At 40.9% G+C, this 17276-nt stretch overlaps 1 protein-coding gene across 2 annotated transcripts in view; it reads right to left on the bottom strand.

Annotated features, from left to right (window-relative positions):
* Positions 1-17276, bottom strand: part of MDGA1 (MAM domain containing glycosylphosphatidylinositol anchor 1) — a 410329-nt gene that overhangs the window by 225116 nt on the left and 167937 nt on the right. For both annotated transcript variants that reach the window (XM_042445010.1, XM_042445011.1), the window contains exon 4: positions 11428-11624. In XM_042445010.1, coding sequence (XP_042300944.1) covers positions 11428-11624 — 197 coding nt within the window. The remainder of the gene's footprint in view (positions 1-11427; positions 11625-17276) is intronic.

The raw sequence follows: 17276 nt of genomic DNA, 5'->3' as shown, positions 1-17276 counted from the left end.
CATTGAAGGTAGGCACACTGCCCAGATCCTCCTCCATGTCCACAGCCTCGGCACCAGGCAAACTTGACTGCTGAACCTCTGGAGGGGCCATAGACTCTGCTCAGAACTAGGGCCAGCCTCTGGCTCCTCCATTACAGGTTCAAGCCCCTGGGGCTCTGGCTCCTCCATTATAGATTCGGATCCCAGAGGCTCTAGCTCATCCTCTGAGTCCTCCAAGCCATCTTCCAGGCTGGGCATGACATTAACTCAGCTGAAGCTAAGAGACCAAGCAGGCCAGAAAACTAGGAATGGTGGTTTTCCTCATCATAACCTTAACCTAGTAACCTATGGTGAGATTCCAAACTGTCTTGCTGTTCATATTTTTTACAATATCATAATTCTACAATTTACCCACCATACAAACAGGAGAACCCCAAAAATAATAACACTCAGTTGTATGTATGGAAAAAAATTCTGAAGAGATTCAAAAACTCTTCTCTTATTGCACAGTTAGCGTTACCTCTATGTAAACAAAATACAACCCTAATAGAATGGTGTCAAAAATAAAACTGATGCCATTATTCCTATCTCAAGAAGTAAACAAGTGCAATTATGTATTTAAATAAAGACAGAGCATGAGGAATCAGGCAGGCAATTCTCAAGCACAGGGTGAGCAACTTCCAGAGTTCTGGGCTTTATCTCTTCTGAGACCTCAGAGTGCCGTTTCTAACCACCCCCAAATATCTGCCCCCATCATATGGCTAGTTCTACCCTTTGGGGAACATTATTAGTATGACTGCTCCCTTAGGAGCATTTTGCAACATCTTTGCCTTCTGCTGCAACCATATTTAGGCTCACAGAGACTTTTTTGCAGAACTAAAAGTGGCTGGATGGTCATTTCTAGTCCCGAAGAAAGCTGCCTCCTGTGCTTAAAAAAGGTCAGCCTCCCTACAAAATCTCAGCCAAATGGATAATCACATCTTCTAGCAATTAGCTAGTTTTGAGCCAAATAAATAAACAAAACCCAACTAGGGAGGGTTGCTGGGGGAAGCAGTTTTGCAGTCACACAAAACGTGAAGTTTCATTTTGTCTACCACTAATTTAGAGTTCATCAGGCCCAGACAAAAGGTGGTGGCAGTTTTTTTCTTAGTCCTCAGTGGCTTTCTATTCTTTTTCTCTTTCCCCCCTCCCATTGTGGTCAGTGGGTGAGGGAATGAAATACACATTGCAGTCAGTAGTAAGAATGTGTATGTGTAAAGAACCAGCTTTGTCTCTTGCTTTTCTAGCACTGACACACAGATAAGCATCCATACACACACACACAAACATGCCAAGCCAGTTTTGTTCTCTCTCTCTCTCTCTCTCTCTCTCTCACTCACTTTTTTAACATCATTTAGCTCCCTTCTCCCCGGCCGCCCAAGGATGAAGGCAAGCTGTATTGCTCAGGCCCAACTGAACAGAATTCTGTTTGCCTACAAAATCAATTATTTTATCAAAGACTGTTTGTCATAATGGTTTCTTTAAACACAACAACAAAACAAGGCTGGTTACTAGTATTTCTTCCATTGTTCTTAGCATCCTTTAAAAAAGGTTTTGCTAAATACTCTGATATATTTCTTACACAGAAATCTAAACAACAGGCCCACATCTTCTTTACAAAAAGAGGGAAGGAAGGACGGAGATGCTACTACTTACTTTTCTAGGCCAAATCAGTTTTGTGTATGCTTTCTAATGTGATAGCAATTCTAGTATTGCCCTGCTAATTCTTTGAAAACCTTTGAATGAATATTATTAGGCCCTATTTAGGATTCTTTTCCTGCACTCTTGGGTTAGCACAACTTTTCATATTTTTCCTTGAAAGATTGAATCAAAACATGAATTATTTAGCTTTTAAAAAATCCTCTTTCATATTTTCCTCCTAGGACCTGGAACAGTAAAACCAATGTGTCCCTTGTCTTCTGTTTTGTTTTTAGTATGCTTGTAAAATCCCTTGTTTTTAATATAATTAACAAAACTAACATTCTGCCTTTACACTTCTCATTCTATCACAGCATAGTTGCATCGAAGTGGTAAAGATTTATTTAGTAATCTCTACTTTGTTCCACTGTGTATAAATTTTCATTTTGTTTTTTTAATAATTAGAAATGCCCCTCTGGGGTCCGCCTGGCTTATAATGATCCATTCATTCCCACCCTCCACTGCCGCATAGCTATGTTTTTTCTGTAACCTAGCAGTCTTGTTGACCTCTTTTTCTATTAAGCAGATCTTATCATGGGGCTTTACCAAGTAACTTTTCAGGGCTGTCATGCCAAGTTAGGCATGCTACATTTAGATATGTTGATATTTTCATTCAAGATCAGAAGCTTGGAGAACTTTCCCAGTGTTCCATGTAAGCCTGTGCTTGATTTTTTATAGCTTGAAGTAAATTGGTTTAAAAGGAAATCTCTCATGAAACCTATCAAGTGCAAAGACTCCCATATTATAAATTCATATGAGAGGGCTATGGAGTTTGGAACATGGTATTTGCACATCAACATGTGGTGGAACATGTATCATCTGAGCTGGATGAGCAAGATAAATATATAGAAGACTAATACCCCTGTGGAAAAACACCTCCCTGGAGAATGGTTGCTATGCTGCATGAACAAAGACATTTACAATCTGCCTGTCAAGTGGTGATTTATGCATGCTCTGTATGCATCCAATTTATTGATCAGTGAACACTGGGTAAATGTGTAGAAACCCAGACTGTAAATCAGTTTACAAAGCCTCCACTATTAAGTCTATAGTTCGTTTACTGTTGTAGCAACTGTCAAAATATTGTTTTAAAGACCAGTGCATGTACCACAGCATTGAGGAAGCAGAAGGCATGCAGATGAGTGTGACAAGGTGCACCCAAACTCTTCTGTCTCATCTTAGTTACAGAATCATATAACCTGACAAAGGGTCAATATCAGTTCTTCTCATGATAATTATTTCTTCAAAGGCTGTCACTCAGATCCTGAAAGAAACCAGTTAAAAATACCCTGTGTCTTATAACTGGTTTATTTTCAGTAAAATATAACTGTTCCATTACAACTGTAACTTAGGCCACACACGGGTGGTGAAATACCGCCCCTCTTTGCTGCACAGATGAACAGTCAAAAAGGAGCCGCTCTAGGTGGCTCCTTTTTTGCACCATCATAAGGGCTGCAATGCAGCCCTATGACGCCGCTTCTGCTGACAGGCATCTGTACGTAGCGCCACAGCTGTGGCGCCCACTGTATTGCTAGGCTCGCGCACCTGTAATGTCACTAGGGCTGGGCGCATCTGGACGCCCAGCCCTGTCGAGCCCTAATATCGCCGCACTATGCCCATCTGTACGAGGCCCTTATTAGGAATACAACTAAATTGTAATGTTACTGGAATAGAGTGGGTCCTCTACATTTGCTGGGGTCAGGGGTGCAGGATCCTCACAAAAGTGAAAAAAGTGCAAAAGTGCAAAAAAAATTGAACAAGATGCAAAAGTATATATATGTATGGAAAGAATATGAAATCTGTTTTGTTCTGTAAAATCTCAAAAATATAAAATAAAAAAGTAACAAAATGGTAAGCATTTTAGTTACTTTTAGAAACAGGAAAGTATGTCAAAGAATGACATAAGCCAAAGAGAAATAGAAGATGGTGAGATAATGGTGATGGGAGATATAACTTTAGAGGAATATTAATGTATAGCTAATGTGAAAGCAGTAAAAAATGAATAGAAAAGGGGAGGGGGGATGAGGGTTAAGAATATAAAATTAAGAGTGTATATTTGATGGAATATTATACCCTCTTTTAATTTTGTAAATATTCAATAAAGATCATTAAAAAAAAAAAGAAACAGGAAAGTAAAGAATTCTTTTATAATTATAATTATAGTAAAAAACTATGTGAGATGGCCTTGGAACTATAATACAGTATTAAATAATTACCTTTAAAAATTATTTCCCCCAGCCTTGCCTGTATCCTTCTATTACTGCTTCAATATATTTTGTTCAAGTACATACATACTACCAAATGTCTGAAGAGCCCTCTTGGTTAGTTACTTGAACCCTCACAATTTGTGAGTGAGAGTCACTGAGACAGCTGTCTTATTTACTCATTTATGCATTACATTTATATCCCGCCTGGTCTTCCTCCTATTTTTATCCTCACAACAACCCTGGCCCATGATAGTAACTTGCCAAACATCACTTAGTGAGCTTCATGGCTCACTGGAGATTAGAACTGGGTCTCTCTAGTCCTAGTCTAACCAGCACACCACATAACCCACACCTATTCTTACTCCAGACAAACAAGTCCTCCTGATAGTGAAAAGGGATGAGAACCAAGACAACATATAATGAAACTTGGTGGTTTCCATACCAAACACTGCTAAGAGGTACTCCTTCAAAGAAGCAATATTAACCTACAGCAAATCTGCATCTACAATATTAGGCCATTTAAACTGTCAGATCAGAATATCATCAAACTTAATACTGCAAATGTGAGAATGGACATGCCGAAGAACTGTGGAAAGAACTAAAATATTTTCCTTATACAAAGCGACACAGTATCTGCTTCCATCTGAGAAACTGCTACAAGATGGGATGTACATTTTACTTCTTCTCTGTTATCTTGGAAATACATGCATGCATGCATAAATAAATAAATAAATAAGTGAAGTTGAAAGCTTTCAGGATCAGCTACCATAGTTTTTTGTGGGTTTTTCAGGCTATGTGGCCATGTTCTAGAAGAGTTTATTCCTGATGTTTCACCAGCATCTGTGGCTGGCATCTTCAGATAATTCAGATAAATAAATAAATAATCTAAGCTATGGGCTATAGATCCATTCTTATTGTGTTCATCCCCAAATTCAGCATCTAGCTTTCATCTATCCACCCTATTCCTCCTCATGTAAGGAAATATAGTTTTAATAAGCTAGGTATTGGAAAATATTAACTAAGAAGGTGCCTAGGAGCCCTGGTGGCGCAGTGGTTAAATGCCTGTACTGCAGCCATTCACTCAAAACCACAAGGTTGCGAGTTCAAGACCAGCAAAAGGGCCCAAGCTCGACTCAGTCTTGCATCCTTCCAAGGTCGCTAAAATGAGTACCCAGACTGTTGGGGGCAAATTAGCTTACTTGCTAATTAGCTTACTTGCTGTTCACCGCTATGATCTTTGGAATAGCGGTATATAAATAAAACAAATTATTATTAATTTATATACTGCAAAAATCAGTCAGAATTCACAGATAGACCAGCCTGAGGTTGGCTAATAGATATTCTGGATGAAGCTATCCACAAAGAACTGCCCTTTCCTTTCTCCCTTTAGTTTATTTTCTGATGTTTTTAGAAATATCCTTGAGAGAAGCACTGAAATTAACTATGGAAGAGCACACACTACAAAAGCTTAGGATATAATTTCCCAGACCATTCTGGACAACACAACTAGAAGACAGTAAAACCTCCCAGAAAGGATGAGAACTAATTTAAGAAAAGCAAAGTGGTTTAAGAAAGACAACACATGGGAAAGCTTGAGACTCTTTTTATACAATACAATAGGAGAGGGTGGAGACTTTCCTGTTGAAGATTATTTTTGAATTGTGCTTCATGACTAGATATATGAGTACTTTCAAGAAGTAAGCAAGCATATCATTTTCAAAAACAGACAGAGCATTAATGAAACACAGACCATGCAATCAGGAAACAACAGCAGCCTGCTGGTATATGATTTCAAAGGTATAATTCAGCCTTACTCAATCTTGTGCATGCCAGATATGATGGACTTCCATCACATCCAGCCAGTTTCTAGGAGATGATGGCAAGAGTAGTTTAATGCATCTGTAGGGTACCATGTTGGGTAAAACTGGTCTAATTATATGGACAGATTGCAACAGTAGTGCTTTTTAAAAATTTTCAACAAGAATGAATCTTTTCCATGAAACATTTAACTTTTCAGGTGGGAATGGGAATATACTAATTAACAGGAATGACAGAAACGGAAAATGCAACCATTTGACTAATGGGGGCAAAATAAAGTGATAAGGAGCAATTCAAATTCATTTGACTGACAATCCATAGAATGCAGCCAGTTTCTAAGAATATGGCTACAGGCTGTAGCAAGAGTGACAGGACATGAGATGGTGGAAACATATTCAGGGATAACCATGCTGGCCATACAAAACAAAATCTGGCCTAGATTAAGAAGTGAGCCCTCCCTCCAGTCCATCTGCCTTGGTCCAGGCCTCAGAGGGAGAGAAGAATTGCTGGATCTGATCCCCTTCCCCACCATCATTCCTTTCTCCTTTTGTCTCATGTCTTTTTAAATTATAAGCCTGAGGGCAGGGAACCGTCTAATTAATAATAATTATAAGCCACTCTGAGAGCCTTTAGGGCTGATGGGAAGGATATAAATGCCGTAAATAAAAATAAATAAATAAATAAATACAATTGTATGATACCTTTATGGCCAGCCAAAATGCAAAATACTCATAATCCATGCTTTCGAAGATCTACTGACTTTTTCATCAGGCAAAAGATGTTTCAAAAAATTCATACAGGAGGAAGAAAAAGTGATGAGTATTGGAGTCAGAGGCTTACATTTTGTATATATGTTGTCTCTGCCAGTGGCATTCCACACCAGAGTGTCATCCGGTGGAGCTTCGGGGCGGAGGCAAAATAACCCACTCCCAACTCCCAACTTTCAAAAATCCATGTAGGGCAGGAATAGGGGGTCTTGCCCTCTCCCGCTTGAGTGGCTTTACTCAGAAGTAAAGCCGCACATGGTAGGGATGGGTGTGCCATTGCATGTGGCATGGAGGTGGGGGGTGCTCACCAGGTGTCACCTCTCTTCAGAGGTGTCATCCGGTGTGGTCCGCAGACACACACACACACACACACCGCACCACACTAGTGATGCTACTGGTCTCTGCTGTAGTTCAGTTGGTTTGGCCAATGCCACACTGCACTTGTGCATGCGGAGACTAACACAAATGACAGTAAAATTTAAACTTCATTAACAGTACTGAAGGCCAAGAGATGGGTTGCATCCTGTTCTGCTTCTCCATGCAAAGACAGAAAGCAATGTGAAAAAGAGGGAAAGGGAGAAAAGAAGAGAGGAAAGTGAGAGAAATGAAGAAGGAAAAAAGAGAATAGGAAGAATGTTTTGCTTTGTCTTCTACCTAATTTATTTTTGGTTATATGCATGTTTTGTTTAGGGCATGTCCACTTCTAACATGCAGGCTCCAGGGTATAACTCAGAAATGAACACAGCCCTCAGGCTGAAATAGTCCCCCCCTCCCCGCCTGCCACATTAAACACACAGAACCTAGGTCTCATAAATGCCACCCACACATGCATTTTAAAGGCAGGAGAATATGTATGTATGCATTTCATATGTGATGCAACCTGTCTGTATACTTTTTGTTGAAAATTAATAGAAAAACAGGAAAATATCAGTTGAGACCACTCTTGATCCATGCTGATTCTAGGAGATGTATTTACTCTGATTCATGCTGTAACCCAACACAGCTTTCTGTGTCAGCCATCTCCGGGTTGGGGGGGGGGGGCATTCTCATGTCACTGTAAAAAAACCTACTATGGATAAAATTTTGCTGGGGAATATGGCACATGTGGAGCATGTGCCTTGCTACCCAGGAGAAACAAGCTCCTTATAGTTAATCTGAGAGCATATTCCTCATGCCTCATATTTTTCAGAACAATTTAGTAAACCCTGAACTCTACATGGAAGACAAGATGATGAAACTGAGGCTGTTGTACTTTGGCCACATCATGAGAAAGCATGAATCACTACTAAAAACAATAATGCTAGGGAAGGTAGAAGACAGCAAAAGAGAGACTGCTTGCCAGATGGAGAGACTTAATTGGGGAGATCATGGGTCTGAATTTAAAGGACTTGAGCAAAGCAGTTGAGGACAGAAGTTCTTGAGATGCCTCATCCACAGGCTTGCCATGGGTCATGGTTGCCTTTAGGGCAGTTAACAACAAAAGCAAAGTGCAAACCTTGGTAGTGGGGATCCAGAGGGTCACATATGACCTACTGGTTGCATGACACCCACACCTACAATAACTTTTCACCTGCTCTTCATGCTACATTTTTACCTTTGAAATGACAACACAATTCTAGCCATGTCTGCTGAGAAATTTAAGTTTCATTGAATTCAACAGGGTTTACTCTCAGATGAATATATGATTTCAGTCTTATTTAAAGTAAAAGAATAATCCAGGCTAAAATGTGCCTATCAATTTTTCAGTATTTCTCTGTTTGAAGTAGGAGTATGGTGGAAAGGCCACTGTAGAAGTAAAACAGATTGAAACTACTTTAATTGTCATCTGGCAAGCTTGATCCTGTGGAATCCTGGGATTTGCAGTATGGTGAAGTATTTATCCTGGTCTGTCAGAGAGCTCAGGTGCCTCACCAAACAACAACAACAACAACAACAACAACAAAAACCAAACCCAGGATTCTATAGGATTGAGACGAAACAGTTTAAGTGGGGGCAAACTGCTTTATTTCTGCCATATAGATACAATACACTCCTAAAATAAGGAAATGTAGACCAATATGCTAGTTAAGTGACAGCAAACAGGCAAGAAATACTTTTATAGTTCAAAGATATTAATCATAAAATTAGTTCAGAAACAGTGAACTCCAGAAGAAACAAAGTAAATATTATTTCTAGATTGTGACATGAAACTTAATCAGTCTATTTTTCTCTTGTTAAAAATCCTGTCTAGCTAAATTCCTTAAGGTAATGGCTATGAGACAGTGGTAAGAAAAGAGAGCTTCCCTTCCAGCAAAGGCAGAATTAAGAAGGAATATGTAGTAGTAGTAGTAGTAATAATAATAATAATAATAATAATAATAATAATAATAATAATAATAATAATTGTTATTGTTATTATTATTATTATTATTATTATTATTTATAGACCGCTATTCCGAAATGATCATAACGGTGTACAGTAAAATTGCAAAACACTACAAAAAAAATTGACAAGGCCTCTCTCCCCCTCAAGATGGTGGTTGGAGGAGGGCTCTTTGTCTTCCAGGCCTGGCCTCTCTCCCCCTCAAGATGGTGGTTGTGTTCTTCCTCTGTCTCCTTTTAGGATGGGGGTTACACATTGTTATAGCGGTGGGTTAGGTATTACTCCTTGAACATCAGTAGTGTGTTTCTCACTAGCTCTGTACAGAATTCTGTTCTGCAGTTGCATTTATTTACTCTGGAGATACACTCCCTTTAGGGGAGATGTCACAAAGCCCAGTTACTAGTCAAGCAATGCACAATTGGCTTGTATATCAAGAAAGTGAGACATCATTATCATTTCATTTATATCTCACTTTTCTCCCAATATAGATTTTTCTATAATCAACAAATTATGACACTTTGCACTCTCTCCTATCATAACTCTGTACACAGACATATATGTGAAGCAGTGCTGAGTTACATTACAGTGTGAAATAGTGCTTACTGCATGGGGATTCATACATGTTTCAGTAGTGATCAGGAATGCATTTGTGTGTTTAAAACCTATGGGCCAACTGTATTCCTAGAGGTGTCTCAGGATGATGGAGTCATAGTGAGTTACATTCTATTTAAATTACTATAAATGGTCTATATGGGACTGCATTAGAAACGTCTTTGGAAATTCCAGTTTGTCCAAAATGCTGCAGTCAGGTTGTTGGATAGGACTGATTATAGGGAACATATACATCCCTTCTTACAATATAATTTCACTGGCTACAGGTTCCTTCCTTAAAAGGCACAATTCAAAAGTATAAAATATTATAGTGAAGTTGAAGGCTTTCATGGCCGGCATCCATAGTTTTTTGTGGGTTTTTTGGGCCGAAAAACCCACAAAAAAACTATAAAATATTATAGCCTACAAAACTCTATATGATTTATATCCCATCTATCTGAAAGAACATATTCTGACACACAAACCTGCCTGAGACTTGAACTTTTGTGGGAAGGCCCTTGTGAGACACAACAAGTGCAAAAAGGGCTTTATTGCTGGCAGGTCCCAGCCCTTGGAACTCACTACACAGGGAGGCTAGGTTGGGTTTTCTTATGTCTTCTCTATTTCTGCCAGCAGACACTGGCATTTGTATTGAACTGGATGGGTGGTGTGTTTTTCATTTATAGGTGTGCTTTTAAATTATCTTTTGATTTTTTTTTAAAAAAATGTTTGTATCCATTTTACATGTGTCTTATTTTACTGTAAATTATCTTGAGCCTCATTTATGGGAGAAAGGCAGAATATAATCTGAATAAATACAGTAAATGAAAAGTGTCCAGGTGGGAGACAGAAACATGATATCTCTGCCACAAACTACGTGGTTAATGGTGAACTATGAAGAAAATGTCTATTTTCCTCTCCAGCTGCCACTCAACCCACTGAGCCCCCATAAATGCTCTCCCTAGAAAATAACCACACAGAAGACCTCCACCACTGTTCAGATGAAAGAAAAGAATATTACAAGTCCTTTCCTTCCTGTACTTCTCTGGACATCGCCTGAAGAGATCAGAAAAGGAGAGCGGCCTGACTAGCCTCCATCCATCTAAAAAGGTGAGATTCTATATGCCTTATATATGCCTTCCTGTGTTCCACCAGTGTGAGGATGTGTTCTTCTGTGTTCCACTGTGTGAGGATGGGGAGAAAGCCTTTTCAATTATGGCACCCCAATTGTGGAAAGCCCTAGCACCAACTCTGCCTTGATTTAGGCACCAAGAAAAACACCACACAAATGTGTTCACTAAAGCTTTTGGGGTGTAACTTACTTTCTTCAAATGTTTATGCATATGATGTTAAAGTGTTTCAATCTTCGTAACCTGCTTTTAACTTGTCAACCCGTTGAACAAGCTTTTAGCCTATTTAAATTGTTTTTATTGTTTTAAATTGTTTAAATTTGCTTATATTGATTTTAATTGTACAGCACTCTGAGATCTTGCAATGTAGGGAGGGATATAAACACAAGTAAACAAATGCAGTGGCTTAGTGGTTAAGACACCAATTCTGACAATCTGAAGATCGGAAGGTTGGCAGTTCGATGTCCAAGTACTGCATGATGGAGTGAGCTCCTGTTGCTAGTCCCAGCTTCTGCCAACCTAGGAGTTTGAAAGCATGAAAATGCAAATACATAAATAGGTACCACTTTGGTGGAAAGGTAACAGCGTTCAGTGCAGTCATGCTGGCCAAATGACCACAGGAGTCGTCCTCAGACAATGCTGGCTCTTCGGTTTAGGAACAGAGATGAACACCATCCCCTACAGTCGGTTACAACTAGACATTCATGTCAAGGGACTATCTTTACCTTTTTAAACAAACAAACAAACAGTCCTGGCCATTTTGTGTAAGACACTGCCTGGCAGCCTACAGCAAGTTTGTGCCATCATGAAGAGCACACAATGCTTGGATCTCTCACCTGTGTGTACAATGGCTCATAGATATCAACTCCATTGTCCTGGCTGTGGGAAAGAGTTTCAGAACCCCGTCTCCAGATGAAGCGAGCAGGTGGATTGGAGTTGACTGTGCACCGCAAAAAGACTGTCTTCTCCTGGTAGAAACTGCCACGTACATCACTTATGGTCTGGTGGACAGTGAGAACAGGCTCGTCCAAGTCTGTAGGGACAGAAAGGAAGGAAGAGGACCACAGCAGATGTCAGTGAGGATCAAGGCTGGCCCAAGACATTTTGATGCCTATATCAAGGACAAAATGGTGAATCTCCTACCCAAGCCAGCTGGACCAGCAAATTAATCTGACTTCAACAATTGGAATGGGATAGTTTTTCACTACATATGAGGGGCAGAAGGCTAATTAATGAAATGTAGAACAGGCTGGTGGACTCAAGAGGAATGATTGGGAAATAAAGCTCTCATAGCTCTGTAACTCCCTTCCCAGAGAGGTTAGACTACTATTCTTCCTTGCTATCTTCTCACAGGTGAATAAAGACTTTTTCATTTCAGTAAACCTTTGAGGGCTGACTGCTCAAGTTGAACTGGTCTTGCATAATGGGCTAGGTTTTCTATTTACTGTTTTCTTTTTAATGGTTTATATTTTTAACAAGTTTAATTTTTTGTGTGCTGCTAATTTTTAGCTCAACTTATTTAACAACTGCAAGCTGCCCTGAACTGGGGAAAAGGTGGGATGATTATGATGATTGTGATGCAACAAAAATAATAATAGCTGTTCTCTCAGCATTTATCACCTAATACAGTTACCTCAATCTCCCTGCCAACCATCGTAATGTAGGCCAGGATATCATTGCTCCATGATCGAGGGCAGGGACAGAGAAAGGTCAAATAAACCCCATTACCACCCAGCCTGCCAACAAAAGCAAGCACACTGCCAATGTGATGGATTAGTAAATCACAACTCATGGTCTGCATGTGACCTGAGGGCCTTCAAAAGCCCCTGTACTCTTCCTCCCAATCTGTGGGGTAAGATTTACACACAATTTGTAAATTACTACTCCATGACACCTACTCAGTCTCCAACCTCACCCTCACAACAAACAAACAAACAAACAACACCATTCAGCTGAGAACACCCAGAAATAAAACCTGGAAATTACTTCTGATTATTATTTATATGCAGTCTTTCTTCCAAAAGGGACCTAAGGCATCTTACGACAAGGATAAAACCAGATATTTTGACAACTTGGGGGGCAGTGGAGGCTACTGTGGGCATGTAGGGGAGATAATTAGCTGCTCTCAATGTCTGCTCTACAAGAAGAAGGTAGAAATGGGCCTCAGGGCAGGAGCCAGCTTCAGATGACCCTGAGAGGATGGGGGAAATCCCACTCTTGACCTTATCTGGTCTGCTGGACTGGACCACACCAGTTTCCCAGATGTGTACCAACAGGTACCTGAAGACAAACAGGATAGTAAAGCAAACAGTTACTTAAAACCATCCAGCTGGGTGGGGTGAGGGTGGGGGTCAATGATAAATTCTACGGACAATCCAACTGGCAAGGAGGCAACCTGATAAAAGTTGATAGGGTCTTCATCTCTGGAGGCTGGACAGTTAACTGCTGGGGATACTTTAACTGGAGATCCTTCATTGATCAGGGGGTTAGACTCAATGGCCCATGAAAACCCTTCCAGTTCTATGATTCCACATGTTAACCTAAAAAGTAACAAGATGGTTGGATCACTAAATCAGGCCCTTCTTGAGGAGGGTTAGGTAACTTCTAGTGAGCTACAGAGCAACTGGTCTTGCCTCTTAAAATGACTAATTCAAAACATGGAGAGGAGGAGGGGGAAAGGGACAACAAGCTTTAATAAGAAGAAAGTAATATGGTACTGACAAGTGGTGTCACTGGGGGTATGGTACTGGGGCCCGCAGCGGGTGACACCCGGTTGGGCCCGCCCCATGAGCTCTCCCCATGCACCATTCCAGTGCGCACTCCCATTCTTCAGTGCTCCCTGTGCTGTACCTACATATGCTCTCACCCTCCCGCACCATCCCTGCACCTCCCGCTCATCCTTCCCCTGGCATGCCATCCCAGACGGGGTGGTGCACACTCCTTCTCACATCTAGGACAACATGTGGGGAGCATGCACTGTGGAGTGCAGGAATGACACAGGAGGGTGGGATCACATGCAGGGAAGCCCTTCCCCTTGCACCGGGTGACATCCAGTTCAGGAACACCACTGGTACTGACCACTGAAAACAGGAGAAGCAAAATGTAAGAAAACACCCACATGGCCTTCCTTCGCTCACAAACCGCACTAAACCTTTAATGTTTTCTATCAACTAATCATACAGACCAATTTTAAAACTTGGGTTTTAAAAAAATCCACATAAAGAAATGGAAGAATTTGCATTTATTCACAAAATGATGAGCTTGTCATTCTCTGAAGTGTCCTTCTAGCTTTAATTATGGCTTCTCACAAGCCAGATCTTCAAGATCAAGTAAACAGAGGAGCAAAGAGCTATGGAATAAAACAGTATAATTCTCACCATCCATTTATGTTCCTGCTCCATTTGATACTCTGCTAATAAGTACAAACAAGACTAGGCCAGATTAATGAAACTTGTCAGTGTGTTTCATATGCCCTTCCTTCTAGCCTGCTGGGGTGGGAAGAAGGGAGCCACTGAACTCAGTAGAATGTGAGTCCAGACTTACAGTCAAAGAGCCATGTTCTCTTTTCTTCAAAGTGAAAGTACTAGGAGAGAAAACTAGGGAAAATGCTTCCAGCTGCTCACCTACAAAGACATAAAGACCAACGTCTCCTCCTGTGCTCTAGCCCACCACCCCCTTCTGCCCCTTTTCTTCCACCAAGCTGTTCTGTGGTACTAGGCCAGGGGTAGGCAACCTGCGGCCCGCGGGCCGAATGCGGCCCGGTGAGGCCTTGGGACCGGCCCCAGCCCGGTCTGGCCACTGAATGCCGCCGGGGCCTTTGGTCTCTCATGCGCAGGGGCAAGGGGGGCAATTGTCTATAGACACCTCAGAAACATGCATTTATATTAACATTTTTTAAAAAATCAGCAAATTTTTTTGCGTGTCCTCCACTTTTTTTAAAAAAGTGTCCACCATTTGAAAATGTTGTCCTACATTTGTCCCGGTTTATTTATTTATTTAAAATATTATTTAATTATTTATTTTTTGGCTTCGGCCCCCCAGTTGTCTGAGGGACAGCAACCCGGCCCCCGGCTCAAAAAGGTTGCCTACCATTGTACTAGGCTTTAAAATACTGCTTTGATATAAACAAGTCTGGAAATCTGGTTTCAAGAGCAGAGATTACTTTCTGCTAAAGCAGACATTTCTCATCAAGGCATGTGCCTGGCCCAAGATATTTGCATATTTTAATGCAGAGCATGTTTTCAAGAGACTTTGAAGTTTATCGCACCGGGTTCTCGGCCCGGCCCGACAGGAAACGGAAACGAGTGGGGGACGGATTTTACCGCACACACCCGTCTCTCACTCGTTCCGTTCCCCCTCTCTTCCCTGCCCTTTCCGTTCCAGAGGGGACGCTTTTTGAGAACTGTTCAGAACAGTTCTCAAAAATTTCCCCCTCTGGAACAGATTAAGAACGGAAGAGAGGGGGAACGGAACGAATGAGGGACGGATGTGTGCGGTAAAATCCGTCCCCCACTCGTTCCGCACTCGGCCCTGCTCCTTCCGTTCCGTTCTCAGAACGCACGGAAGGAACGCAGTGCGATAAACTTTGTAATGGAAACCAGGATTTGCTTGTCCAATACCAGAACTGTAGTTTAGGCACACAGACAATGCTATTAGGTTGGTGGTGACGGGGGAAAAGAGACAGAGATATACACCCAGATTAAAGATCCTTCTGAAAAAACTTTGTTAGGAGGGGATTTGGCCAAAAGATTCTAATACCCTCTGCTAAACACTTTTTAACAGCATCTTCCTAGATTCCTTCTAAATGCCAGGACAATCTCTTCCTTCTATAAATTGTATGTGTGTGTGTGTCAATTTGCCATGACCCCAGATAGGGGTGGCAGACTCATTTGGAAGGATGATTAAATTCCCCTGAACTGTTATGGTTCAGAATGACATCTTTGCAAGAATGTGCAGAGGGACTCTAGTTTATAATAATGGGAGAATCAAACCTTTGTGCAATAACTAAACTTTCAGATATTATTTTTTCCAGTGCATTTTGACTGTTCAAGTACAAAAATATGCTTCCCATTGGGCTCATCACTATTTCTCTCCTTGAGCTGCCTCTATGTTCTGCTCTTTCTTTTCCCTTCTTCACTGAATTTCCCAGTTAGAGGAACTTCGGGACTGCCCTCTGTTCCACAAACTAAAAAATTAAAAAAAATTAATCAATGGCAATGAAGCAATTGAAAGAACATTGTTAGGTTTAGACTAACATGCAAACTGGGCTAAAAAAAAAGAACTCAACAGAAGTAAATCTCATATCTACAGTTTGATTCTCTTAGGGCTCATTCCCATTGCAGTTTACTTCGAAGCAGGATTCGGGACAAATGACTCTCATTCCCATTTGAACTTGCTTCTGATCCTCATTGGATTGATTCCAGGAGGAAAGAAGCGGGGCAAACACAAATAACCCAGGGTTACTTGATACTGGCTTTTTGCGGTTCTTTTCACAGGAATTGATCCTGAAGTAAGTCAAATAGGTGGGAACAACAGATTGGAATTGCAGCATTCAGGAGGGTTGGGACAAATGGCAGAGGGGTGATTACCATCCCTCCTCAGTTTATGACAGATCCACCATTTCTCCCCCCTATGAGTGCTGCCTTTGTACTTGTTTTTTTAAAATTAAACTAAGCACATATTTGGTTGATCGCTTTTGCAACTACTTGCAAAGGCATGTAGTTGCTAAAGCAATCAATCGCATATGTGCTCAGTTTAATTTTAAAAAAATTCTCCTCCATTTCTCTCTTCCCAGGATGCCTCAGAGGTCCCGTTTCTCTCCCTCCCTGCTCCCAGAAGTCCCCCGTTTGCCTTGCCTTTGCCAGAGTCCTCCATTTTTGTCGCTCTCTGCTCCCAGAAGTCCCCTGTTTCTCTCCCTTTTCAGGATGCCCCAGAAGTCCCCCATTTGCTTTTGCCTTTGTCAGAGACCTCTGTTTCTCTCCCTCCTTGCTCCCAGAAGTCCCCCATTTCTCCCTTCTTCCCAGGCCTTCTTCCCCCTCCTCCATCCCCAACTTGGGGGCTTCTCCCTCCCTCCCTCCCTTCTCCAGTCCTGTCATCAAATGATTGACACCTGGAGCACAAATGGGAACAAGAATCATGCCAAAAAACCCACACTTACTCAGGAGTAAGGTAAATTTTGTTTATAGTAGGGATGAGGGACCTTTTGGGATCAATTTCTGACATGCAGCCAAGCCGGATCAAAAATCGAGTCATTCCTTCAATGGGAATGAGCTCTTATTCAATTTTGACATGATATAAGGCAGCTCTAAGATGAATTACCCTTGACACATTTGTCTTGCAAATTTTGATTCCAAATGCTTCTCAGTGTGGCAAGATCTCATCTTTACCACATTCTGAAGAACTTTAATTTTCTATCGGTCACCAGGATGGAATAATCATTTCTGACCATGTTCTCTGAAGTACAGTATTTCTCTGAACTACAGTAAAACTTGTGCTTGAAATTGAAAAAGAAAACATAGCTGTAGATCATTAAAATAAAATAAGAATATGGTTTGAAACTTTCATTTAGCCAGACTTTTTGTGGCCTGATTCTAACCTAACTACTTTTGGGATCTACTAGGAACTAGAGGTTAGATAATAATAATAATAATAATAATAATAATAATAATAATAATAATAATAATAA

The sequence above is a fragment of the Sceloporus undulatus genome, chromosome 1 (genome assembly GCF_019175285.1).
Source record: "Sceloporus undulatus isolate JIND9_A2432 ecotype Alabama chromosome 1, SceUnd_v1.1, whole genome shotgun sequence".
Classification (NCBI taxonomy): domain Eukaryota; kingdom Metazoa; phylum Chordata; class Lepidosauria; order Squamata; family Phrynosomatidae; genus Sceloporus; species Sceloporus undulatus.
The sequence above is the reverse complement of the archived record's forward strand: the minus strand, read 5'-3'. Positions and strand labels throughout refer to the sequence as shown.